The following is a 27,730-nucleotide window of genomic DNA, read 5'->3' as shown; positions in this document are numbered from 1 at the left end:
TGCCATTTTCTGAGCCGGCTCTGGTGTCTCTGAGCCTCATTTTTCTTGTTTTAACTCATTTTGCATTTGTTTTAATTCACTTTGTGTATTGCTGCCCAATTTCCTATCTAAAGGATTTTTTTTTTTTTTTGGTTTTTCACTTACCTGTTAAAAAATAATAAATGCCTTCTGTTGTTTCCAAGTCCAAATTCCTTAGACTGTTATTTGAGGCTATCCATAGTCTGGCCCTCTTCTGTCCATACAACCTTATTTGTTACTACTTCCTTACATGAAAGACTCTTAACCAGGCCAATCTACTGACCCTTGCTCATGCCATCACCTTACCTGAATGCCCTTTCTAGCTGCTCTCTACTGAAATTTTACTTCTCCATAGCAAATATTAGTTTCCTTGTTTGTTTGTTAGCTGATCAGAGTTTATTCCAACTTTAGTGACAATATATTTTCTTTTCATTGAATTATCTCTTCTTCTCTCTATACTGTGCTCTAGGATTGTTATCAAGAATTTTCCCCCTCCCCTATCCAGGAGGCCAGTAATGCAACCCTGCCATGACCAACCAGACTCTTCCTTCTGGGAAGTGGAATTCTGAACAGAAGGCCAGCAGACTGGAAATGGTAGGAACTCATGTATTCCAGTGGAGGTAACTTTAGAGACTGTTGAGTATTTCTTGCTATTTAGATCTCTAGGGTTATCTTGTCTTCTGACTTTTCCAAATTCAGACCTCTGGACTATCTGTTGATTCTATGAGAACTTCCATATTCTTCCAGAAAACTCTTTTTTATTAGAGAAATAATTTATGTTGTTTGCAATACAATTTTAAATTAAGTCACCATTTTTAAGGCCCCACTTGAACTCTTCCTGCCACACGAAGTCCTTCCTGAGCACCCCAGGTCACAGTGATCAACCCATCAGGTGAGCATGGATAGATTTTAACATCTGATCCATTCCTTTAGCATGTCTCGGTCAGTCATTAAAATACTTACTGACCATGAACTATGAATCCCACTCTGTGCTACCATATAATTTTTAAAAAGTGTGTTATCTCTCTCGCTCTCTCTTTTTAGGAGAACAGCTTAGTTTTATTAGTAGACAATTGTTTTCTTCAAAGTCAGTGTTGATGCAAACATAAATGTTTCTCCCTTGGTGCCTGACATGTGCAGAAAACACATTTTTTTCTTACTGATTGACAAAAGTTGTCTCTCCCATCAAAGATGTTTAAGGAGAATATCACTACAATAACAGGACTACTTGGTACTAACTAAATTAATAAAAATACAATAACTAAGAACATAAAATATAGTTCTAAAGAACTCTTCATCACATTCTAACTTGCTTGCCTAGATAGTTTTAATATCAAAACCATCGGTTAATGTGCTAATTTCCAGAAGTTGAGTGTGGAATCTCATCTTTTAGTAGATAGCATTGCCATTTTCCTGAATTAATTTGAAAGATTCTCAAGACTTCAACCATCTTATCCCTAAGAGCTGTCATTAGCATCATTCAAGCACACTGTCACCTAGTTCATTTGAAAATGTAAGAGCCAGGCAGTGCAGTAGATTTATTTAACTCCCAACTCCGCATCCTATTTTAAATATAATTGGGAGTGGGAGGTAGGGGAAGAATTAATGTAAGCTTCTGTATTTAACAACAACAACAAAAACCTCAAATAACTACCAAGCAACCATTCATAGAATCATTGGGATCCTGGCTGTTATTCTATCTATGGGGCAGTCATGGATATAAAGCAATGAGGAATATTAGGTAAGAACATCTTGAAGAGTGGAAGAGAGAATAAAGAAAAGAAAGCACCTACCTTCTTTTCCAGTCTATCAATTAATTTCTGGAGTCTATTTATCTGGGTCATCCACTGGTTGTCTTCTTCTAATAAGCCTGGGGCCAGGGAGAATCATGAGGGCAATATGTTAAACTTTAGACAGAGAAGAAATACTTGGTTATATCAGAGCTTTCCTTCAACCCTGAAGGAATGATGCAGTGTCACTGACAGGTCATTTTTTTAATGTATGCATGAGTGCTTTCCAAGGTATTGATTTCCATAGATCCATGCATCCCAGGGGTTCACTTCCACAGGTCTGTTTTTTATGTAATTGCCTATCTGGCCTTTGATATTCAAAGAAAAGATCCTGCTGAGCCATTTACAAAACCCCATGATGTAGTTGGTTTTCTTTTGCAAAAAGGAAAGCATCAATCAACAATTCTAAACTTACTTGTAGGGCAGTGGCAAGAGCCAGTGAAATCATATCCCTGACCATAGCAAGGTGTAAATTGCTACGATCAAAAAGAAGCATAAAGACAAGATAGCTGGTGTCTCCTTTCCCAGGAACTAACTTGGGTATATATACATGGGCTCTATAATCATGGCATAGTGGTTAAGAGTGCAGACTGGAGCCTGTTGATCTATATTCATATATATGATATATACATACATATGTATTTATAGGTATGTAGTGTGTGTGTGTGTATCTAGTACCAAGTTAAACATTATAGAAGTTCTGCTACTATTATTGTTTTTATCAACATTATTATGCAAAGGGAAGAGTTATGATCTGAGCCTGTGCACAAACATCCTGGCATATTTGTGTATACTGATTGTAGCTTAATAAAAATGTTTTCATAGGCACTTGCTGAAGTAGTATTGTTTAATATTTCTTGAAATAAGAATGTGATTGAATTCAAGACTATAAAGCCTGTGTTAGCTTTGAATACAATAAAGACAAGAACTAAATTATAAAGGGAGAGTGATGTCATCAGAATTTACTTCTCCACCTGCCTTCTTGGAGGCAGCACCTTTCAAAACCCACCAAATTATGATGTAAAAATGAGCATGGGTGTTGCCACAAAGAAGTGGCTACAAAAAAAAAAAGGAGAGAGAGAGAGAGAAAAGAAAGGGGCTGATTGGAGAAAATATTATAAATATATTAATAAAATTTATGTTTTTTAAAATTCTAATACAATATTTCTAATCTGGGTTATTCCCAAAATAATTTAAGGTGACTGTCACATCAAAGGCCCAAGGAAAGATATTTTGGACTATTTTCTAAATGGTTAAAATGGAAAGAATAATCTATATGTTACTTCCGGAGCTTAGCATTGTCATTTTCTAGTTGCATATGGTAGATCGTATTATTTTTCCCAATTCTTCACTTTTTTCCTGTTATAGAAGTATCTGTATATACCCTTACACCACAACTTTGCAGTATCCCCTATTATAGTGGATGGAACACATTTCCCTCCCCATTGTTACTGTGCTTGACATGTGACTTGTTTGGCCAGTGGAGAAGTAGCAGACAAGATGCACACAGTACATAAAACAATGGTTTTTAATATGCATGTATAATTTTGGGCTGGCTGCATGTGCTTCTGACACCTACTAGGAAAAGAAAATGCTCCAGTTGCTGCTTATTCCAGAAGGAGGCTACATGAAGAGTGGGGCCAAACTCAACCTACATACAGCCTGGAACCACATCCAACTGAAATTGCCCAAATCACCAACCATACGCTCATGAGAGAGAAAAACAAGTATCTACGAGTGTAACCATCAAGATTTTAAGGTTGCTTCACAATAAAAATGGACTAATATTCCATATGACCTTGGACAAATAATTTAACTTCCCAGGCTTGTTTCCTTACCTGTGAAATGGAGAAATAGGCAAATAACATCTATTTTATCAGGTGTCAAGATAAAATAAGGCTTTATTCATGAAAATACTCTGAAATCGTTCAAGTATAGTTGGTGAAAATATAAAATATGGCTTATACCTTGATTTTCTGAATATTAGATATTTAAAGACTCATTTGTGTTAAAATGACATGTTCAAGTGACACATGTGCATGTATATATGCATGCTTTATAAAAATTACTCCAATATTTAGCAACATGAGTTTGCATATTTCAAATTGATTTAAAAATGGTTATAAGTGACACAGTTAAAATTTAACAACCTAACAATTACGAATATGGTTTAGCCCAGTAAATCTTACATCACATTACAAACTTCAAAAACACCAGCTATGACTAATCCTACCATGAAAACAAGGATCCTTTCCCCAGATGAACTTAGGATATGCTTAGGGAGGGTTGGAGATCTAGAGCATATCACGGTAGAGGCTCTTTATTTCAAGATGATGGGGAGTCCTTATAGACGTCAAGTCTTTTAGATGTTAGCTGATGGAACTACTGCCTTCCCTGTTCACCATCTCTATGTGTGCTTTCCACAACTGCTAGGATTCTGACCGTGCTGATTTTAGGCTCACCACCCCAGTTCTTCATACCCTACACTCTTCACTGCTTCCGTCTCAAACTTACTTGGTATAAGGAAAGTGTCCCATTACTATTGTCTTATCTGTTGTTTGTTAAAATAATCAATTGGAAAACACAAGATAAATTGACTTTGACAAAGAAAAACAAATGAAGGGTGTGTTACCTGGACCGCTGACATTAAACTGAGGGCTGTTTGGGGAGAAGCTGTTGTGTCTCTGGATTCGGCGGCTTGATCGTTTTCCAGGCCATTGAATCGACAGGACTTCTGGCTTGGCTGGCCCTTGCCTTGATCAACAGAGATAACATTTAACCTTCACGTTAGTGCTTCAGTCTCTTCCCTCAGGGAACAGATCTTCATGCGTCAGTCACAAAGGTTTTCTAGTGCAGTGGAATGAAAACTTACGAGAATGACTGCTTGTAAATGCTCTAGAAACCCAACATAATTTGGTACTACATTATGTAAACCTAAGAAAGAGAATTCTGAGCTTTCTTTATTCTTAAAATTCTGAGTAAAAATTGTAATTTAAGGCAGGCTTTTTTGCTTTGTTGGTCAACCTTCAATGGAAAAACATGTATATGCAGCTATTGTATTTTGCTTAATTTGAAAACACTTATGGAGTTTTTTCTGTAATTCAGTTTTTAATTTTTTGAATCAAAGCTATACATCCATATATTTTTAGGAGTCAAATGATTCTATAAATCTTATTTCAACAAACAGGAGCTCCCTACTTTCACCCCCATATCATATTCCCACTCCTCTTTCAAAAGAGCAACACTTTTTAGCATGTGTTTACTTTCATATCAGTATATGTTATGATACAAAAGTAGTATATATTAAAATATATATTATATGCAGTATATGTTATATATACAGCATATGTTATATACTGATACGAAAGTAAACACCTCCTAATTATCAGTATATAACACGCTTAATTGCTATGTCTATAATTTTTAGTTTTAGGTTTTATCTCTTAACTTCACAATATGAAAAGTTCAGGCCAATGATATACAAATGGAAATGTTGTAAGGAATTTCCACGAAGGCTGCTTAAAAGTACAGATTCAGCTAGAAGGGAGCCCTTTTGTCTTTCCTTAATCTTCTTTCCTGGTTGGAATGTGAACATGGTAGCTTGATCTTCAACAAACATCTTGGTCTATGAGGCAAACTTGGGAATAATTTATTATATTAATATGCACTTAATATATGAAAAAGAGAGTGTCTGTGATAAATCTGTAAGGATGTAATACTTAAGCTGCCTCCAACAAGATTTCTTTATAGGAGATATAATCCCTTCTGTATAAGATATAATCCCTTCTGTGTTTAAGACAAACCTAAGATTAATGTACTCATCCAAAAATCTTCATTATCTATCAGCTAGGGAAGATTCCTTTAGCCTTTCTCCTGTGTTGGATGACCTCTGATCCCCCTTTTACTAGATTTCATTTTTTTCTCAGTTGACTCCTTTGTTTTGGTGGGAAATATCCCCTAATTGCTTCATAAGAAATGTGCATAATGAAAGGTAAAATTCTTGAAACATTGCATGAATAAACATCTTCCTTACTTTATTGATGGTTTTATGGAATACAGATTTCTAGACTGCCAATTGTTTTGAAAAATTTGCTCCATTGTGTTCTATCTCCCAGAGTCACTAGTGAAAAATCTAGTGTTTTCTTGATTATTTGCATATGGCCTGGTTTTTCTCTCTGGGAGTTTTTAGATACTTGTCTTTGTTTCCAGTATTGTGAAACTTCATAATGGTGTGTTTTGTGTTTGACTTTTATTAGCATTATAATGAGTTCTTGGTCTGTTCTATCAAACTGGACACGTATATCCAATTCTGACTATTTTTCTTAAATTCTTCCTTTGGTAATTTATCTGCTTTGTTCTCTTTCCGGAATTGCTATTTTACAAACAGTAGACCTCTTGGACTGAGACTCTAGTTTCCTTATTTCTTATATTTCACCTCTTTGTGGAGATTTCCTCACACTTTATATTTTAACCTTCTTCAGAGAATGTAATTTTTGCAATCATAATTTCCAAGACCTCTTTTGTGTGCTTTGAATCTTATTTTTAAAGCATTTTATCCTGAATTCATAAATGCAGTATCTTTTCTTTAGTTTTTGAAGGTATTGAAAATCTTTTGAAAGTTTTTGTCTGCTCTCTGGATTATCTGCTTCTTCCAAGTTTCTTTTCTTGTGTTTGATTTGTCCTTTTGGTTGACCCCACACATTTTAGAAGGAAGAACTACAAGTCTGACTGGAACCTCTTTGTTTGTGGCAGGGATTGCCAACTTGCAGTTTTCACTGTAAAGTGGCCTGACTGAGGCTATTCTTCAGGGAACCCTGACCATTGGCATTGTTAAGTATTTTCTCTGGGATTAATCAGATCCCTCAAAGAAGCATGCCCCAACTGGAGGGTCTGAGCCCTGTTGTTAGTACTCTGGGAGTACAATATATGAAGGAGATTTCACATCTCACTCTTCAATATGTCAATTTTCAGTTAGTGTCTCCTTTGTTAGTATTGTGCCCTATCAGCTGTGCCAGGTATACATCTGCTCACCTTCTCCAGACAGCTTATCTCTGGGGTTCTTCAAGGATCAGGTAGGAGCAGTCACTAGATAGCACTGGGTGGAGCTTCCAACAATATATCAGCCCTACCTCCACCCTCATTTTCAGTTCCTCATGGGACAGCCAAGTTTTGAGCTTCTCTGAGGTTCTGTGATACCAAATATATTGTATCTTGGCTTCTTACATTACCTGCTTCAGTTTCAGCTTTCTCAGAGCTTCTAAATCAACTTCCACTAGATTCACCTCTCCACGTTCCAAGTTTCTGTCCCTTTGGCTCTTCTATTCTTATTTTTGCAGGTTAATGTCTCCTTTTATCCAGGTACTTTTAATATAATGTTTTGAAGGGTTTAGAGAGGCAGCAAAAGAAATTATATGTTTAATCTTCAATCTTTAACTAAATCTCCCTATGAATTTTTCTATGGTATAAAAAAATCCAATTTCTTGGCCAGGCACGGTGGCTCACACCTGTAATCCCAGCACTTTGGGAGGCTGAGGCAGGGGGATCACCTGATGTCAGGAGTTCGAGACCAGCTTGGCCAACCCAGTGAAACCCCATCTCTACTAAAAATACAAAAATTTGCCAGGCGTGGTGGCAGGCGTCTGTAATCCCAGCTACTTTGGAGGCTGAGGCAGGAGAATTGCTTGAAACCAGGAGGTGGAGGTTGCAGTGAGCCGAGATCACACCACTACACTACATCATGGGTGACAAAGTGAGACTCCATCTCAAAAAAAAAAAAAAAAAAATCCAAGTTTTTAGCAGCTTTGGTGGTCAGGGGAGTAGGTGATCAGAGCAATCCTTCTCTACATTCAAGCTAAGGAAATCCAAGCTGTCTAAACTTTTATAACCACCTGTAAGTGAAATTAAAGCTGTTCCTTACTTCTATAATAGACAACTATCAAAAGGAGAAAAATAACTTTCAAGTCAAGAAAGAATTAATTACATTCCTGGATATAGAAGAACTTTGGGAAATAGAGCAAATTTGCAGATTCCATTATAAAAAGGAAATCCATATATAATGAAAACTGTGTTCCCAGAAATTTAGTTTGTGAGGAAGAGAGGTTTATGTAAGAGAAAAGGGGACTTCTAGAGGGAAACTTCCATATGACATACTTATTATTCTTGTCATTAGCTATAGGTACTTTCTGAACACATGAGATTATGTAATTCACATTTAGTCAGTTTGCCAGGGCAGATACAAAGAGTGTTGTAGCATGCCATCTGAAAATTCCAGTCTGTGGCATTCCAGCTGTATACATCCCTTCTCTCTCAATTATCCATTTTCACGTGAATAGACACAGACATTTTGCCCAACATGGCATGTCCACCTCATTACTGCAGGATGAATGATACTGTGTGATTCTCCCCTGGGGCTGAGAGATGGAATAGATGACTTCCCTAAATTTGCTATATTCCAAGGAGTCTTTGTATCCCTAGGTTTCACAAATACTAAATCCCAAAGTAATGTTGATGCTGAAGGGAAAGCAAATTATCACAAGGCTGGAGATTTTAATGATACCTGCAGGTTGCAACTATTTATTTATTTATTTATTTATTTTTGAGATAGTGTTTCGCTCTTGTTGTCCAGGCTGGAGTGCAGTGGCGCAATCTCTGCTTACTGCAACCTCTACCTCCTGGGTTCAAGTGATTCTCCTGCCTCAGCCTCCTGAGTAGCTGGGATTACAGGTATCTGCCACCACACCTGGCTAATTTTTTGTATTTTTAGTAGAGATGGGGTTTCATCATGTTGGCCAGGCTGGTCTCAAACTCCTGTCCTTAGGTGATCCACCTTGGCCTCCTAAAGTGCAGAGATTACAGGCGTGAGCCATCATGCCTGACCAGCAGGTTGTAACTTCTTGACTGTGAAGGGCATCACAAAATCTTCCTAACATAAAATACTGATGAATTGGCTGGGCATGGTGACTCAAGCCTATAATCTCAGCACTTTGGAGGCCGAGGCAGGTAGATCACCTGAGGTCAGGAGTTCGAGTCCAGCCTGGCCGATATGGTGAAACCCCATCTCTACTAAAAATACAAAAATTAGCTGGGTGTGGTGGTGGGTGCCTGTAGTCCCAGTTACTCGGGAGACTGAGACAGGAGAATTGCTTGAACTCGGGAAGCAGAAGTTGCAGCGAACCGAGATTGCCTCATTGCACTCCAGCCTGGGTCAAAGAGTGAGACTTTGTCTCAAAACAAACAAACAAACAAAAAACTGGTGAATTTTTGTTTGCATCTGTCTAGCTTTTAAGATCTTTCTGAACCCCAGATGACTGTTAGATTGGTCTCCTCAGTGTCCTGGGTCCTCACCAACTGCTTCTCTGCAGCACTCCTTTCACCTAGAATTCCTTTCATTCATTCACTTTCATATGTTTGCCATGCAGTTGTAGTAAGTAGAGGGGAATTATGCAAAGTCTATGCCATCTAAAAACGCAACGTCTAATGGGGGAGATAAACAAGGAAGGGGCTGAGACAAGTAGATATAAAAGAGGGCACTATGGGAATACATGGTAGTGAGGTGGGAAGTATAAATGAGCAGTGAAGGCTTCCCAGAGAAAGTACTGTCCAATCAGTGACAAGACAGAGGAGCAGAAGGGAGCCAGATGAGAGATGGGTAACATGAGGTGGGTGAGGCGGATTCCTCTAGAGAGAATCTCATTCTGCCATTCAAATTCATCCTAAAGGTCCAGTTACAGTCTTGTCTTCCCATCAGGCTTTTTCACTGGTCTCTTAATTGACATCATAGGAAAGGTATAGTTTTCCTTTCTCTATCTTTTCCTCACTGATGAAGGTCCCAGGGCTCTCCCCAGTTTTGGTGGCCAGCTGATAGGTAGATACAACCTTGAGAGAGGAGACACAGGCCCTTTAGCTATGGGCCTAATTCACGTGCTTCAGTATGGTTCATCAGATATTATGGGCATAAATCCATAGTGGTACCTTATTTTCTGTTTGCTTATTTATGTGTTTCTTTATAAACCTCTCAGGGGGAGTATCACAGATGTGGGGTGGGATTTGGTCATTCCTGGGTGTCACAGTCAAATGCCATACAATAGCACCCCTTAAACTGAAGTCAGACGTGTAACATTTCCCATAATTTGAAGCTGTTTTTGAGTGAGAAATCCAGAAGAAAAAGGTTCATTAATCCTCTAGTGTCTTCTACTTTCCTTAAAGTCTATATTGTCACGTTCCTTCTCATTAAGCACAGCTGCTACGCAGCTGCTGGCAGCAGTCACAAGAGTTCAAGGCTAGCCTGTGGCCTAACACAAAGAACAGTTGTTCATTAAACATTCACTGCATGGTGGTAAATGCAGAGCACAAGTTTGCAGGGGATGACTGTAGAAAAAAACAGTCAGGTGAAGAAGGGGAGTAGGTGAAGAAGGGGAGTAGATGAAGAAGGGTGAAGAAGGGGAGTAGGTGAAGAAGGGGAGTAGAGCACTTTTTCAAGCCTCTTCTCAGGTGGCAGATGACTGATTCTAAAAAGGGAGTTCCCATTTTATTTCCAGAAAGTCCAAACAAAAGAAACAACACAGGAGGCCTCATTTTTCTCATTAGGAACATGAAATCAATTTCACTGTGCTTCAAGACATTCAGTTATCCTCTGCTCAAAGCTGAGGAGGTGGGTTTTGCTTTTCTAAAGTGAATTGTTATACTTTGCCATTTGGTATGGAATCACCCAATGCAGTGAAAACAGGAAGTTTATGATACAGAGAATGCTTCACAGATCCACTGAAGAGTACTTCGCTGTGATAATCAGCTGCATGGGCTCATTAGATTCTGGAATTACAGGATTTTTTATTAGAATTTGGTGGTGCTCACTCATTCTGACATTGTAAACACATGGTTGAAGATTCCACTATTTTGGAGATGTCTGAATAATTATGTATCAGTTAATTTGTTCAGGAAAATTGGTCTTACAGGATAGTCTATTATCAGCCTGTTCAGAAAACTTACTGTTTCCTTCTCTCTAATTTAAGATGTAAAAGTTAGATAAAGCACATCTATAAGTTTAAAGTAACACATCCACCAAAATATGCCCCAGGAGCAAGAGCTTTGCAAGCTTCTCTAACTTGCAAGATATAAGCAATGACAACTCAGAAAAATATCAACTGTTGGCTGGGACTGCCTTGATGTCTGCCCTACACATTTTTAGTATAGGTTTCTCTTAAGCATTAGTGTCTTTATTTATATAGCTATTATAATATGACCACTTATTTTCTCAGTGATACCTATTGGTGGCATATGATTTTGAAATAATTTCTATCATTCACTTTTCTCCATTTCCTGAAATAATTAGGCTTACTGAATTCTCAGGTCTTCCCAGTATATCCAGGTTCATGTAGTCTGTAAGGATCTTTCCCATCATTTCCACATTTTCAAAATTACACCAAATTAACAAGGAAGGGGCTGAGATAAGTAGATATTAATAGAGGGCACTATGGGAATACATGGTAGTGAAGTGGGAGGTATGAATGAGCAGTGAAGGCTTCCCAGCGAAATTACTGTCCAATCAGTGACCAGACAACCAAAGAGAAGTGAGCCAGATGACAGGTGGGTAACAGGAGATGGGTGAGATGGATCCCTCTAGAGAGACTGTCATTCTGCCATTCAAATTCATCCTACAGGTCCAGTTCAAGTCTTGTCTTCCCATCAGGCTTTTTCACTGATCTCTTGATTTTGCAAGACAAGCTCAAATAGAGAACTCCATGAAATTGACTTTCTCACCCTTCCATCCCTCTATCCATATTTAATCTTTTACTACTCTGAACCATTGGCAATGTATTTCCTCTTCTCTTTGGTATTTATTATCACTTTGTTCCTTGCAGTATAGTTTTTGTGTTCATGTCTTATTTATATGATAGACTAAGGCCTTCTTAAGGATTGACATTATGTTGAATGTATCTTTATATTATTCATAATATTTTAAAGTCTTCTCCATCTACTAAATTTTCAATTAAAATTTGTTGAATCGGCCGGGCTTGGTGGCTCACACCTGTAATCCCAGCACTTTGGGAGGCCAAGGTGGGAGGATCACCTGAGGTTGGGAGTTCAAGACCAGTCTGATCAACATAGTGAAACCCCGTCTCTACTAAAAAATACAATAAATTCGCTGGGCGTAGTGGTATGTGCCTGTAATCCCAGCTACTCGGGACGCTGAGGCACAAGAATTGCTTGAACCCAGGAGGCAGAGTTTGCAAGTTTGCTGTGAGCCAAGATTGTGCCACTGCACTAAAGCCTGGGTGACAAAGTGAGACTCCATCTCAAAAAAAAAAAAAAAAAAAAAGATAGATAGATAGATAGATAGAGAGATATAGTTGGCTAAATGACTGACAGTAAAAGAAAAAGTGGAATGGTCTTTTTAGGGGCAAATAATAAAGCAAGCAACCAGTGGAGGTCACCGTCATTCGTTTTAAATATACCAATTCTCGTTTTTAGTTTTTGCTAGTATAAGTACAATGTCTCTCAATTGTTTTTTCATGAACATAGAGTCACCAAGCAGACATCAGATGAAAACATGTAAATTGCCTTTCTTGACGGGTTTGCTCCTCAGTAGTTTCCATGGCACATTCCAGGGAATTCTGGAGAGACTGCAGCTGATTCAGGGTTTCCTTCAATAAAAACCGAGTTACGAATTGTTCCAAATTGGAGGCTTCTTGGTAGTCCTAAGAGTGACAAAACAAATGCAATTAGAAGTATGGTAGAAAAAAATACCCAGGATTTTTTTTTTCTTTTACCATGTACTCATCAATCCCTGATTGATCCTAGAGAGAGAGGGTGGAGAGAAGAGAAGAGAAAAGATCTGTTGAGCCCTGGAGGCTACAGCATAGCTCTCATCCACCCACCAGGAGATGAATAAAAAAGCTGCAGAAATGACTGGAATATCTTGCCTTCCAATGTACCTGCCTCAAGATTAAGAAAAAGGACAAAACCAGCAGAGTTGCAAAATAGATGTTTGTGGAAAAGAAAAAATAACTATTCAGGGGGAAAAAAAAGATCAGAATGTGACTAACTCAGGGTTTGTTCTATGTCTCATTTGAATGTTGACCATGCCATCATATATTTTCTCTATTACCAATGAAATGCAGCCACGTTTCAGCAATTGGCTTAATTCACTCCTGATGTATTTATTATGCTTGATCTGTACTGTGCTGAAGACAAAGAAAATTATGTGTAGTTTTTTAAAATTCAGAAAATGTTAGGCTTGGAATATTTAAACAGTTTACTAAATCTGCTTATGTCTCTCCCTCAGTAACTTTACCTGAGGTTCATTGACAACTAACTTCTAGGACAGCACCTAAGCCACAAAAGCAGCATTCACTGAAACAGCCCCAGGGTCACTGCAGAGGTCACTGCAGACTGAATAAATGTACTTGCCAAGCTTACTCAAGGTAGATGGGTGAACTCTGGATGGTACCACCTGCTGTGCTTGTCTTCCTAAAATCTCAGGGAGAACCAACAAAGAAAACCAGATTGGTGTGGAATAACATGGTGACAGGGCCATTCTTTCAGGTCATGGGACCGCCAGGGAAATCTGATTTTCTAGAGTCTTGAGTGGAAATGGCATATTCAAGTTCAGTCAAGGAAAAGATTTATTCGTCTCTGTCCCTAAACAAAAATTTTTTATGGCTGAAAAGACAAAACACAAAATGACTGACAGTGATAAGATAATACCACGAATCGTGATATGCTGGAGAAACTTAGGGCATAGTTATAAACCCACACAAATAAGATTTAGGTACCTAACCTTCCTGGTTCTCAGCTTTCCCACTTATAAATCACTAAGTAACTCTGGCATACATTCCAACTCAAAAATATTCTGTGCTTCTATCAACTTTAATTTAGGAAGAATTGGATTATGGCCTCTTGATATAATTTACTTTGGAAGTTTTGCTAATAGAAGAATAATGTAATAGCATAGAAAATCTCATTTCTTTCTCAATTTGAAATAGTAAAAGGTTTCAATCATCAGCCTCTTTTTAAGCCCATTCATTACAGGTGAACAACACAGGAAATTTTCTTATCTACTGTGATGGCTAATATTGAGTGTAAACTTGATTGGATTGAAGGATGCAAAGTATTGTCCCCGGGTATGTCTGTGAGGGTGTTGCCAAAGGAGATTAACATTTGACTCAGTGGACTACGAGGGGCAGACCTACCCTCCATCTGGGTGGGTATCAACTACTGCAGCTGCCAGCGTGGTTAGAATAAAGCAGGCAGCAGAAGATGGAAGAGCAGATTTGCTGAGTCTTCTGGCCTTCATCTTTCTTCTGTGCTGGATGCTTCCTGCCCTCAAACATCAGACTCCAAGATCTTCGGCTTTTGGACTTTTGCACTTACATCAGTAGTTTGCCAGTGGCTGTCAGGCCTTTGGCCGCAGACTGAAGGCTGGACTGTTGGCTTCCCTACTTTTGAGGTTTTGGAACTCAGACTGATCCACCACTGGCTTCCTTTCTCCTCAACTTGCAGACGGCCTATGTGGGACTTTACTGTGTGATCGTGTGGTGTGAATTAATTCTCCTTAATAAACTCCCTTCATATAAACATCTATCCTATTAGTTCTGTCCCTCTGGAGAACCCTGACTCTTACATCTACCATATATAATAGTCCTATTTAAAAATTAAAAGTTGCAATGTCTTTAAACCCCATTTAAGAAACTAACCATAAACTAAACCTAACCATTTCATGCTTATAATAATCTTTAAGAGTTTTGGATGAGTTAAATCAAGCTAAAAATATTCCAAATATTTAATATTATCTCATAGTTTGTTATTTATTGGTTAAAAAAAGCTTCAAAAAATTTTCTCTGAACAAGTTTTTAAAATTGAGGAAGGCTTTTCTTTTAGGTTGAAAGAAAATGTGATGATAGAAAAAAAAGGTGTGTTTGAGTCTTTTCCCACAGTTATTTCCACATCACCAATGAATATTTTAAAAAATAAAATTTATTAAAATGAAAATAAAATATAATTGCAAAGTCAGGGATTATGCCAACTATTTTTGTATCTCTGTATATACTATGACTAATATAAAACAAATGAGAAAAAGTTTTATACTTATTTGTAGACTGCAGTGAAAAATGAAGAAAGCATACATTTACTGAGCAATAAAGCATAGCATTGTCCTTATTCTTTTCTCATTTAAATATTTGTCATGTCAGAATTACAGAAAAGAGATTTTAAAAATTATAGTTAGCCATTTAAAACACTCCAGGCATTGCAATTAGGTTTCTGCTTCTTTGACAGAAAGGTCATATCTTTTATTTCTGTATCCCTTATGGTGGAGTAGAGGTTTGTTTATACCTGATTGTTTGCAGATACACTCCTAACTCTAAGAATTTATTGCATTTGCTATTGTGTTCTTACATATAAATATTTTGTCGATGTTAAAGTTAGATAATTAAGAAAACTTAAAGTCAGGCAATTGGCTACTTATCATTGCTCCACCATAGCAAATCAGAAAGTTATTATTAGGTTGACCCTCTTATCTCACTGTGATGAGAGTTTGTTAACCTTACTAGTGACTCTGTAGGTAACATTGAAAAGTGGCAGAATTCAGTTGGTTGATACCTTTCTTTGATATAAATGTTGATGCCTTGACATTGAGAGGGGTGGTGGGTGGGTTTAAGGTTTGGGGGATTACGTTTGAGTTAATTATGAAGGTTTGCTGTTTTATACTACCCCTCATTGATAAGGAGAAAAAAAACTTGTTTTCTATTATTCCTACTTATCCTTCCAGACTCAGCTTGTAGCATTGTCTCTGTACAGTTGCTCCTTTCCTTGAACCACCACTTCTCTTCACAGTGAGGGAAGAGAGAGACCCTCTCATATTGTTTTATATTGTTTTATACTCAGTACCTGTTTTAAGAAAAACAAGGAAGTGAAACCAAAGACAGGAAGCCCGGCGCCAGGCCCAAAACTGGGCCTGGGCCTGCCTGGCCTAAACATAGTAGTTAAAAATCAACTCATGACTCAGAAACTGATGTTATCCATAGATTCCCAGCATTGTATAAAAGAACATTGTGAAACTCCCTGCTCTGTTCTGTTTCACTCTGACCACCGGTGCATGCAGCCCCTGTCATGTACCCCTTGCTCGCTCAAATCAATCACCATCCTTTATGTGAAATCTTTAGTGTTGTGAGCTCTTAAAAGGGACAGAAATTGTGCACTTGGGGAGCTCAGATTTTAAGGCAGTAGCTTGCCGATGCTCCCAGCTGAATAAAGCCCTTCCTTCTACAACTCAGTGTCTGAGAGGTTTTGTCTGCAGCTCGTCCTGCTACATTTCTTGGTTCTCTGACCCCAAAGCAAGGTGACTGATGGACAGCCGAAGCAGCCCCTTAGGCGGCTTAGGCCTGCCCTGTGGAGCATCCCTGCTGGGGACTCCAGCCAGCCTGAGTGACATGATCCAAAGAGCGCTCTTGGGTAGGCAATTGCCCTGGTGGGATGCCTCACCAGAGTAGCACGTAGCAGGCCCCCGCAGAGGATTAATACAGTGGCTGAACACCGGCAAGGAACTGGCACTTGGAGTTCCAGACATCAGAAACTTGGTAAGACTAGTCTTTGGAATTTGCCCACTCCATTTGAGTGGAAGCGTGCCCTGATCACCCACGGTGTGCCTTTATTGGCACTTTGGTGTTGGTTTTGGTTTTGACTTGGTTTGAATTGCTTGAGAGGACTGGTGTTGGGAACTTGCCTACTCCATTTGAGTGGAAGCATGGCCTGATCACCCACGGTGTGCCTGTACTGGCACTTTGGTTTTTGTTTTTGACTTGACTTAGACTGCTTGATACTTTGGTTTTGATTTTGACCTGGCTTGGATTTCTGGATACTCTGATTTTGGTTTGGTGTAAACTGCAGACGTGTGTGTGTGCCCTTTTTACTTGTTTTTTGTTTTGTGGTGTGCGTGTGGTGTGAGTGTGGTGTTTTGTCTTGAAGAAGTATAGGTCAGGCACAAATAAGCCCACACCACTAGGAACTATGTTAAAAATTTTCAAGAAAGAGAAAAAAGGGGGGAGGCAGAATTTATACAAAAATAATGTTATATGGTAAATTCTTGTCCTGAAATAAATTAACTGGTTATTTTATTTTGCCCAGTAAAGGTCCACCACAGTACTACCACAAATCTGCTTGGGGATGAACAAGGGCTGACTGATTGATAAGCTCTTGAAAATTCTTAAGCTCACTGAATCCCTTCAGGTCTCCAAGGAATGCTAAGTCTCCTCCCTGCCATGAGAGACACAAAGTGAACTTAGTGTTGGGAGACTGAAGCTGGATGGCCCTCGGGGGCTGACCTACAGGGACTTTGGGATATAGCAGAGAGAGCTTGGCATGATGTATTACTCCAGGCTGTAGAATCCTGTCAACCAGGCGTGGGCTGCATGGTAACTCTTTTCCAGGATTTACTGGGCACTCTGCCGAATAACTAGAGTGGCACTTATGCTTTAGTCCATTTGGCTATCCCTTTCACCCTGGCATTTCATCAATCAGAGGAAAAAAATAATAATAAGACATCGTAAAGCAAGAGAATCTCCTTATAGGTCTTTCAACTCTCACATCTATTTAGATGCAATTGGAGACCCGCAAGGAATATCAGATCAATTTAAAGCTTGAAATCAAATAGTTACAAGATTTAAGTCAATATTTTGGTAGATGACAGTCAATAAAAATGTAGATTAGATAAACTACATCTATTACAACCAACACAACAAGCTTTTCATGAGTTAAAAAGATAAACTCATGTTGGCCCCAGCCCTGAGGCTACCTCACCTGACAAAACTCTTTACACTCTATGTGTCAGAAAGAGAAAAAATAGCAGTTGGAGTTTTAACCCAGACTTTAGGGCCCTGGCCAAGGCCAGTGGCCTATCTCTCAAAACAACTAGACAGGGTTTCCAAAGGCTGGCCCCCATGTCCAAGGGCTCTGGCAGCAACAACCCTGTTAGCACAAGAAGCAGATAAGCTAACGCTTAGGCAAAACCTAAACATAAAGTCCCCCCATGTTGTGGTAATTTTAATAAATACGAAAATACACCATTAGCTAATGAATGCTAGACTAACTAGATACCAAAGCTTGCTCTGTGAAAATGCCTGCATAATCATTGAAGTTTGTAACACCCTAAACCCTGCCACCTTGCTCCTGGTATCAGAGAGCCCAATTAAACAAACTGTGTAAGAGTATTGGACTCAGTTTATTCTAGTGAGCCCAACCTCTGAGAGCATCCTTAAACATCGGTAGACTGGGAGCTGTACATGGATGGGAGCAGCTTCGCCAGCCCCTACAAAGTGACTCTGAAGAAGATGACAAGCCCTGCTCCAGTCACACTCGGAAGCTGACTGGTCCATGCACAGCCAAAACATGAGGAAACTCATCGTAAGACTCGTTTTCCTTAAAATTTGGACTTGTACAGTAAGGACTTCAACTGACCTTCCTCAGACTGAGGGCTGTTCCCAGAATATACATCAAGTCACTGAGGTATGACAAAAGATTGCTATGGTCCTATTATTTTATGGTTATTATAAGTGTATCAGGACTCTAAAAGAAACTTGTTTGTATAATGCTATTCTATCCAAGGTGTGTAGCCCAGGAAATAACCAACCTGATGCGTGTTATGATCCATTTTAAGTCTCTCATGATCACAGTTTTTAAAATAAAATTAAGGACTGGTCCTTTTCTAGGTGACACAAATAAAGTAATAGCTAGGACAGAAAAAAGAGGGGTCTCCAAGCATATAACCCTAAAATGTAATGCTTGTGTGACCATCAATAGCAATTGGCATAAAATAAGATGCAGTTCTTTAAATTAAAAAAAAAGATTTCATGGCAGGAAATAAGTATATCTGCCATAAATTAAGCTCATGTGCAAATGTGTGTAATTACTGGTCTTGTGTCATCTAGACTACTTAGAAAAAGGATGAAAATGATCCTGTTTAGTTCCAAAAACGAGAAGGCAGCCCCTCCTGTATGAGTGGAAACTGCAACCCCTTAAAATTAATAATTACAAATCCCTTAAACCCAAGGTTAAAAAAAAAAAAAAAAAGGAGAACACGTATCTCTGGGCATCATTAGGAAAGGACTAGGTCCTAGAGTAAATATCTTAGTAAAAGAGGAGGTTTGTAAACACTCTCCAGAACCAGTATTTCAGACTTTCTATGATAAACTAAATGTGCCAGTACCAGAGACTCCAGGAAGTACCAGCCGAGCATGTAGCCCAGTCTCTAAATGTCACTTCATGTTATGTTTGTGGAGAAACTATAGTAAGAGATCAATGGCCATAAGAAGCCCGAGAATTAGTGCCTACAGACCCAGTTCCTGATGAATTCCTGGCCCAAAAGGGTCACCCTAATCATTTCTAGGTTCTAAAAGTCTCAACTATTGGACAATATTGCATAGCTAAAAAAGGAAAAATTCACTCATTCTGTAGGATGACTTAGTTGTCTGGGGCAAAAACTGTATAATGGTACCAAAAAAACAGTTACATGGTGGAGTTCCAATTACACAGAAAGAGATCCATTCAGTAAATTTCCAAGGTTGCAGACTGTCTGGGCCCACCCAGAACTCCACCGGGACTGGACTGCCCCCACTGGGTTATACTGGATATGTAGACATAGAGCCTACACTAAGCTGCCTGACCAGTGGACAGGTAGTTATGTTACTGGCACTATTAAACCATCTTTCTTCCTACTGCCCATAAAAACAGGTGAACTCCTGGACTTCCCTGTCTATGCTTCCCATGGAAAATGAAGCATAGCCATAGGTAATTAAAATGATAAATGACCTCCTAAAAAATTATACAATATTGTAGACCTGCCACTTAGACACAAGACGGCTCACAGGGATACTGGACCCCCATTGACATGCTCAACCGAAGCATAGGATTGCAAGCTGTTTTAAAAATCATCACTAATAAAACCGGTCAAGCCTTGACTATTCTGGCCTGTCAAGAAACTCAGATAAGAAATGCGATCTATCAAAATAGATTGACTCTCAACTACTTGCTAGCAGCTGAAAGAGAGGTCTATAAGAAATTTAACCTTACTAATTACTGTCTACACATAGATAATCAAAGGCAAGTAGTTAAAGACATAGTTAAAAATATACAAAACTGACACATATGCCCATACAAGTGTAGCACGAATTCAACCCTGAAGCCATGTTTAAAAATTAGTTCCCAGCACTAGGAGGATTTAAAACTCTTATAATAAAAGTTATAATAGTAATAAAAACCTGCTTACTACTCCCTTGTTTGCTACCTGTACTTCTTCAAATGATAAAAAAACTTCATCACTACCTTAGTTCACCAAAATGCTTCAGCACAAGTGTACTATGTGAATCACTATCAATCTATTGCACAAAAAGACATAAGTAGCAAAAATAAGAGTGAGAACTCCCACTAATAAAAAGTGAGAGTCTCAAAGAGGGGAAACGAGGGAAGAGAGAGACCCTCTCATATTGTTTTATACTCAGTACCTGTTTTAAGAAAAAACAGGGAAGTGAAACCAAAGACAGGAAGCCCGGCGCCAGGCCCAAAACCGGGCCTGGACCTGCCTGGCCTAAACCTAGTAGCTAAAAGTCAACTCATGACTTAGAAACCGATGTTACCCATAGATTTCTGACATTGTATAAAAGAACAATGTGAAATTCCCTGCTCTCTTCTGTTTCACTCTGACCACTGGTGCATGCCGCCCCTGTCACGTACCCCCTGCTTGCTCAAATCAATCACAAACCGTTCATGTGAAATCTTTAGTGTTGTGAGCCCTTAAAAGGGACGGAAATTATGCACTTGGGGAGCTTGGATTTTAAGGCAGTAGCTTGCTGATGCTCCCAGCTGAATAAAGCCCTTCCTTCTACAAATAAGTGTCTGAGAGGTTTTGTCTGTGGCTCATCCTGCTACAACAGGATTAGGAATACATCTTTCCACTTCTATGTATTTCTGTGACATTTCTTTCCTACCTAGCATATAGAAGTTTCCATTGTGATATTGTGATCTGTTCATTTGTCTCTCTTCCCCATTTTAGGCTAGCTCTTTAAGCACAGGGATTATGTCTTATTCTTCTCTGCCTCCAGCGTACTCAGAACTAAACTGCCTCACAGCAGCTGCCCCATAAATGCTTAAGAAATATGTGAGAAACCAGGTCCCACATGGAGAGTCAGGCACCAGAGGGAGTGTCCAAGCTCTGGGAAGTGCTCTTGCCACTGGCTAGTCACCAGCTGCCTCCCCCTGCATCCAGCCTTTCCTGGTTGTAGACACTGCCACCCAGCTTGCCCAGTCATGTGGGCTCTGCAATAAAGAAAAATACAGCTTTGTTCTAACAGACTGTTTGTCCTCATTTTATTTTCTGGACCATTCGTTAGTCTCCTTCCCTTCTCTTATTCTGGATCTCAAGGTTTGAGACTGCAGACCCAGGTGGCACAGATCCAATCTTCCTTCCCTTTTCTCAGATATGCAGCAGATGTTCCTTTGGAAGGCAGTGGCAAAAGAAGCAGATGGAAAATTAAATAGATAACAAGCTGGAAAATGTCAAAGCCTGGCCCTTCTAATTCTCAACAAATGTGTTGGTTGTGAAGGTACAAAAAGAGATTTTTTGCATTCTGAATTCCCCAAAAGACTGGTATGTTGGCATAAGGCATGTGTTCCTTTAAGCAAAACCTGGATTTGAGAGACTGGCAGAAAGAACTCCTACAGACATAATAAAGTACTTTAAAAATGTACATGTTATACTCAGTATTCAGATTCTGCCTCTTTTTTTTTTCAAACACAGTTTAATCCTCCGTGTCTATCAGAAAGGATATGGGCTAATAAAAGCTAACTTTTATTAGCTTTTTATACTTCTCAGTATAATAAAAGCTAACTTTATACTTCTCAGTATAATAAAAGCTAACTTTTATTAGCTTTTTATACTTCTCAGATCCTAATAATGTTCATTGATGTCATTGATAATTATTATTTACACAAATCATTAAGTGGAAATTGTGAACAAAGTAGCATTAATACTTCCTTTTTTGTCTGCGGAAAGCCAAAATGTAAACATTTCAATCTACATATTTCCTTTGGTGGAGGTGGAACAGGGCCAGCATTCATTTGAGTAAAAATCCTAGTATTGGAAGCATAGTGCTTTGAATCAGGTTTCTTAGAGAACTGTCTATGCATCTTAATTTTCACATCATTTCTCAGTAAGCAAGCTCTGCCCATCAGGTTGATGGAATCATCTGAGTTAATTAGGAAAATCAGAGCATCAGTCTTCCCTGTTTGAAAATCAACCAAGTCAGTGACATCTACAGTTAGTGTATTCTTGTTTATGAGGTTAGATAACAATCGAATTTAGCAAGGGGAAAGCATCTGACTGTCTTTTGGATTAACTCCCTGCAGCTCTCACCATTAATGAGTGAGACATCTGAGGCAGCTTCGAAAACAGAAAAAAAAATAATAATAACTTCACAAAGATAAGGTTGTCTTTTGCTCTTTTCTACTCTATCCACAATTACTTTTTAAAATACTAATTGGGTTACACACATTATCTATGCCCCAATTCTTTTAAATATTCTTAGGCTTTTATTTTAAATGGCACATTTTTTTTTTTTTTTTCCAAACTGGGAGACCACTACATCAAATTTAAGCCTTATAAAAATAGAAAAATAAAGAACTGGCTCTTAATTGTCCTGATAATGGACAGAGGGTAACTCTAGCTAGTCTTTGTAAACCTTAGATGGCAAAACAAGATATCAAAATAATTTCAGACTACAGATTCCCAAGGATTAAGGAAATAGTAGATTCTCAGATTAGTGAAAGAGGAGACAAAATTATAATTTTGGATTAAATATTATTAAACAATTAATAAATTGAAATAAATTCTGAGCCCTATGTTAACCAGATATTCTGTAGTTTGAAATAAGAAAATAGGTTAGAGATGAATTATATTAAGACCTTGTAAAATTGGACGAACTCCATTTTAAAGGACTGATCTTTAAGTCATCAAGAATTTATTTTGTGTAGGATTCTTTCCTCTGGCTCCTCCTATTGCTCTGTCTCATACCAGGAGATCCTAACAAGAACATAAGACTACTTGGATGTCTTTGCCTAAAGGACAATCCCATTCTGCTGAGAAGTAATCATCTTCAAACAATCGGAATTTTAGAAAAATGTACATGGGTATGAGGATGGGGACATCTAGAGAGTCAGCCCAAATCTGAGATTAACTACTAGATGAGGACCCAGGTCATATTCATAGGTATCTAATAACATAATGTGGTGGTTAAGAAGCTGGCTCTGAAGACAGTCACACTTAAGTTCTGTTTGTGACACTCAACAGCTGTGTGAACTTTGGAAAGTATTCAACCTTTCTAAATCCCTATTTCTTTAACTGTGGATAAGAATAGTTATCATAAGTTTGTTGTGAGTATCAAAATTAAATACAGCATGTAGCGCACACAGTAGGGTGTCTAGCTCATAATGTTTGATCAATGCTTATTATTGCTATTAACCCATTGGAGAAAGGATATTATAAAGTGTAACGGAGAGATCATTGGCTCAAACTTCACAAGACCTGGGTTTGTTTGCCATGATAATAGTTCACCTCAGAATTATTGCTAGGACAAATATGTAGCTAGTGTTTGGCATGCAGCAGGCTCTCCACAAATATTAATTTTCCTGAGTTATTTTTCACACATATTTTCTACTGCATATCTGCTACCTTGCTTATTCAAAAATGTACACCTTTTATATACACACTTGTTACCATGTTGAAGCTGTGGCCCACTGAATTTGGTGTTTGAGGAGTGTCAAGTTTAATGTGTAGAGTTCAAGTGCAAAATTTATCAAAAATTCTTCTATTCTTAATTCTCCTCAAGTATAGTAAATTAGATACAATTTATAAACCTAAACAGTACTTCCTGCATTCTCCTCTATCTCCTCTGAATTCTGTGAGCCATATCCTCCTATAGAACATCTTGTTTTCTAGAATCTTTCCAAAATTGTTTCTTAGTCTTTGATTTTACTCCTCTTTCTTCCTTTCTCTCCTATATCTTTATATGTATATTGGCTAAGATTTCTTCCTTTCTCCTCAAATTTGTATGAGTCTGGATTTACTCATCTAGGCCCAGTTCTTGTTCTGTATCGCAGATGTGTAGAAACCAGAAAATAATAACAGGAGAATTTGGGGAAGATGGCCATATTGGTGGCATAGTTTATAAAACCCTTGGAATCTTCACATAAAAACAGACCAAACAACTAGAAAACAGCAACAACAAAAAACTCCAATAGACAACGAATGCAACAAAACTAGACGACAAGGTGTTATCATCAACCTGCAATTGCAAGTGGGTAAGGACAAAATCAATGACAGCCACAAGAGGTGCATTGCATGGTGTTGCTGGATGTGTAGGCAGAAATAAAGGAACAAAACGGGTTATGAGACAAACCTGAGAACGAAAGAACTCCAAAGTAGCCAACAAATGTTCACTAGAATAGCAATGGCTAATTTGAGAATAACAACTGAAACTGGCAGTCATTTCATCCAAAAATGGTTGAGTACAAAAATGAGAGAGCACCAAAGCCTTAGTAAGGCCTAAAGGGATTGGAACTGTGTAGCCCCTGTGAACTCTTAAAATCAGTCACTCCAAAGGCTATGTCAGGAGGGACCTACACTGAGGAATTAGCTAGCAGTGGACTCAAAATTGAGAGGGATGGCCACAGAGACAAGAAATAAAAATGGAGATTCAGAAAAAAGTTGGGGAGAAAAACAGAGCCAGAAAGCCTTGGAAGAAAAGCTACCTTATTTTTTCAGTACAAGACAAACCACTTAAGAGGAAGCCCTGTGAAGTTAGAGAAACAATTTTGAACACAACTTCCTTTGAAAAAATTTAGGAAAACTGAATTCTTAAAAGCATCAAAAAATTATTAAGGTAAAATCCTATACAATGTTATAATAAGAAAAAGAAAAATAAGAAGCACAATAACATCCCTGCAGACAATGAAAGCATACCAGAAAGACAAGACAACAAAACAGACCCAAGTGTAACTAAGTATTTAAAAATAAACTAGAAGATGTTAAGAAAAAAAAATTCAAGAAATGAACAAAAATATAAATCAGAGTTAGATTAACTCAGAAATGAAGTGATAGGATTCAGAAAAGAATTAGTAATTGAAGAAAAATACTATTTCTGAAATTAAGTCAAAATTAGAAAGAACATAAAAACAAATAAACATTACATGTAATACCTTAATAAGAGAAAATGAAAGGAAAGAAAGCTTTTAAAATAAAAAATAGCAAAGAAAATAAAAGGGATTTGAGAGGAAATGACAAATGTTGAACATACAGAGAATATACAATACACTGATAATAGAATTTCTAAAGAAGTATAGAAACTAACAAAGGGAAATAACACTAGAAACTATTATTCAAGAATATTTTTCTAAAATAAAATGATTTGATATTAAATACTGAAAGTATGCCATATATATGAGAATATCAACTCAGAACAAACACATCAAGACATATTTTAGTAAAATTGCTGGACTTTAAAAGACAAAGCAAGAATTCTTCATGCATGGAGACATATAGAGCAAATGACTTATGGGTAAAAAAGAAAACAAAATGAAATCTAGATTACCACAAGGCTTTCTAAAACCAACACTTTTATTCCAGAAAAAAAGTGTAGTGACATATTTTAAGATATTTAAAATAGAGCCAAGAATTTTGTATCAGGAAAAATTGTCTGTTAAGTATAAAGGGTCCCCGAAAATTGTGAACATGCTAAAACTCAGGTAATAGTGTTCTCATGAGCCCTTCCTCAGGAATCTTAGAAAATGAGCTGCAGACAACCAAAACAACCAGGGAGACTTTAACATAAATACTGGTGACCTAGATCAGATCCAGCAACCTTTTTTTTTTTTTTTTTGTAGAGGCCTAGACAGTAAATATTTTAGACTTTGTGAACAAGAGATCACATGAAAGCAGCCATAGATAATACTGAATTAGTTGGACTATGTTCATAGACCATATAAAATATATGACTGGCGGAATTTGGCCAATGGCTGGAGTTTGCTGATCACTGTTTCAGTCACTGAGTATCAAAGGCTGCCAACCTAAAAACAACAACAACAACAACTAAAAGATGTGATTCTTGACCAGAGAACGCACTATCCACTATAGTTTTGTCAAATTAGCATCTGGATTTAGCTGACAATTTGTAGCAAAAATAGAGTTGAGAAGAATGTGCTTACTTGTACCATGAGTAGGCTAATCAGTAAAGCCTAAACCATGAGAATAAGCACCTCTCTGGGCTCTGCAACAGATGAACTGTAAAAATATATACATATAAGGGATTGCAAAATAGCCTATAAATTAAAAGAAATGCAATAGAGAGAAAATGGGTACAATTTAACTACAGTTTCTGGGGATGAAAATCTGTGTAATAAAACTGTAATAAAGCACAAGCAAGTGACTACTAGAAGGATCCATTGGTAGTTATTTTCAGGGGAAGGAGGAATCATAATTGGGACACAACATGTGGAAGGACTTCTAGGGTAACTGGAAGATCTGGTTTCCAAAATCTTGGTGATGGCTTCAAGAGTGTTTGCCTTATGATCATGAAGTTCTAGATTTGGTTTGTGTGGCTTTCCTTTTTGTTTTGTTTTACAATAAAGAAGTTTAAGATATGTGTAGGAACCCATCTAGTAGAAATATACTATCTTCATATGTTTGAGGAGCTATGGAGTAGACAGAGGCTGTAAAATACAGGACTCTTTGGCAAGCAGTAGGACAAGAAAATCTGTAAACACTTCCAAATTAGTAATTTTTATCACCTCTTATATGCCATCTTCTCAACTTCTAGCGTGCATTTTTCTGGAGTGTAACATAGAACCAAATGTTACATTTTTAAGTATGAAGAGCACAGAACTATGTTCATACATGAATTGGATTCAATTTATGTTTGTTGATATTGATGATAAAATATCACCAAAATGTCTTCCCCATAAATACACTGCTTTCTACGTTATTGCTCACACACTTTTCTTTGAATATCATTTTTAAGCCTGTGGAATAGACATAAGACAAAGTTGACATAAGTGATACTCAAAGGATAACAGTCATGTGTAATGTGACTATTCCTAAACAGTATATGTGTCAGATGGATAGTTCTGTTTTAACCACAGTCCTATAATATGTTGAGTTAATAGGCCTAAGTTACTAAATTTGTCAGAGACAAATACATTTTTCAAAATATCGTATATGATCTCTCTGCTTTCAAAGGCAAATTATCCTTGCTTTTGATCTGAACAAATTTTGTGATAGAAGAATAATTGAGCATTAAAATATTATGAGCATTTCTAAACAGCATATGTATGGAAAATAGTAGTTTATAAATATGTGAACATTGACACCTTTCTGGATTTAATTTTCTCTTATGGCTTGCTAGGAAAGAATACCAATATATTCTGGTAATTTTTTATTCAGGAAAAAATAACCTTTAGGAATATATAACTTGCTCAGAATAACAAACAGGTTAAGAAATTTTTTTCCAGTGGGACTTTAAAAACAAAATACTATACTTCATCAAATATAAAGTGCCATTAATTATGAGATGCACCACTATTTTGGTATTTTTATATACCACAAGAAAATAACAATATCACCATTTAAACTTTATGCACCATCAATTGCTAGATATATCCCAATTTCATAGCTGTCAAAAAGAAGGAAACATATGTACCCTGGAATTAGTGAAATATACTGTACTTTTTATTACATTTCAGTATGGCCCATGACTGAAAGCAAGGGGTGTGGATGATCTGTCTGTACCTGTAACTTTATTGTGTTCTATATCCCACATTTGGAAGTCAGGATTGAAAGACAGCATTGAGCATTTCTCATACATGTTCAAGAAAATGACTGGGTAACA

The 27,730-nt window shown here is 37.7% G+C and overlaps 1 protein-coding gene across 1 annotated transcript in view; it reads right to left on the bottom strand.

The window, feature by feature from the left end:
• Positions 1–27,730, bottom strand: part of NECAB1 (N-terminal EF-hand calcium binding protein 1) — a 171,092-nt gene that overhangs the window by 26,918 nt on the left and 116,444 nt on the right. Inside the window, exons 6-8 of the mRNA XM_023222924.2 lie at positions 12,366–12,502; positions 4,441–4,562; positions 1,812–1,888 (exon numbers count right to left, since the gene is read on the bottom strand). Of these exons, the coding sequence (XP_023078692.1) occupies positions 1,812–1,888; positions 4,441–4,562; positions 12,366–12,502 (336 nt within the window). The remainder of the gene's footprint in view (positions 1–1,811; positions 1,889–4,440; positions 4,563–12,365; positions 12,503–27,730) is intronic.

The sequence above is a fragment of the Piliocolobus tephrosceles genome, chromosome 7, assembly GCF_002776525.5.
Source record: "Piliocolobus tephrosceles isolate RC106 chromosome 7, ASM277652v3, whole genome shotgun sequence".
NCBI classification, from domain to species: domain Eukaryota; kingdom Metazoa; phylum Chordata; class Mammalia; order Primates; family Cercopithecidae; genus Piliocolobus; species Piliocolobus tephrosceles.
Note: the sequence above shows the minus strand (reverse complement) of the source record. Positions and strands in the feature narration are given on the sequence as shown.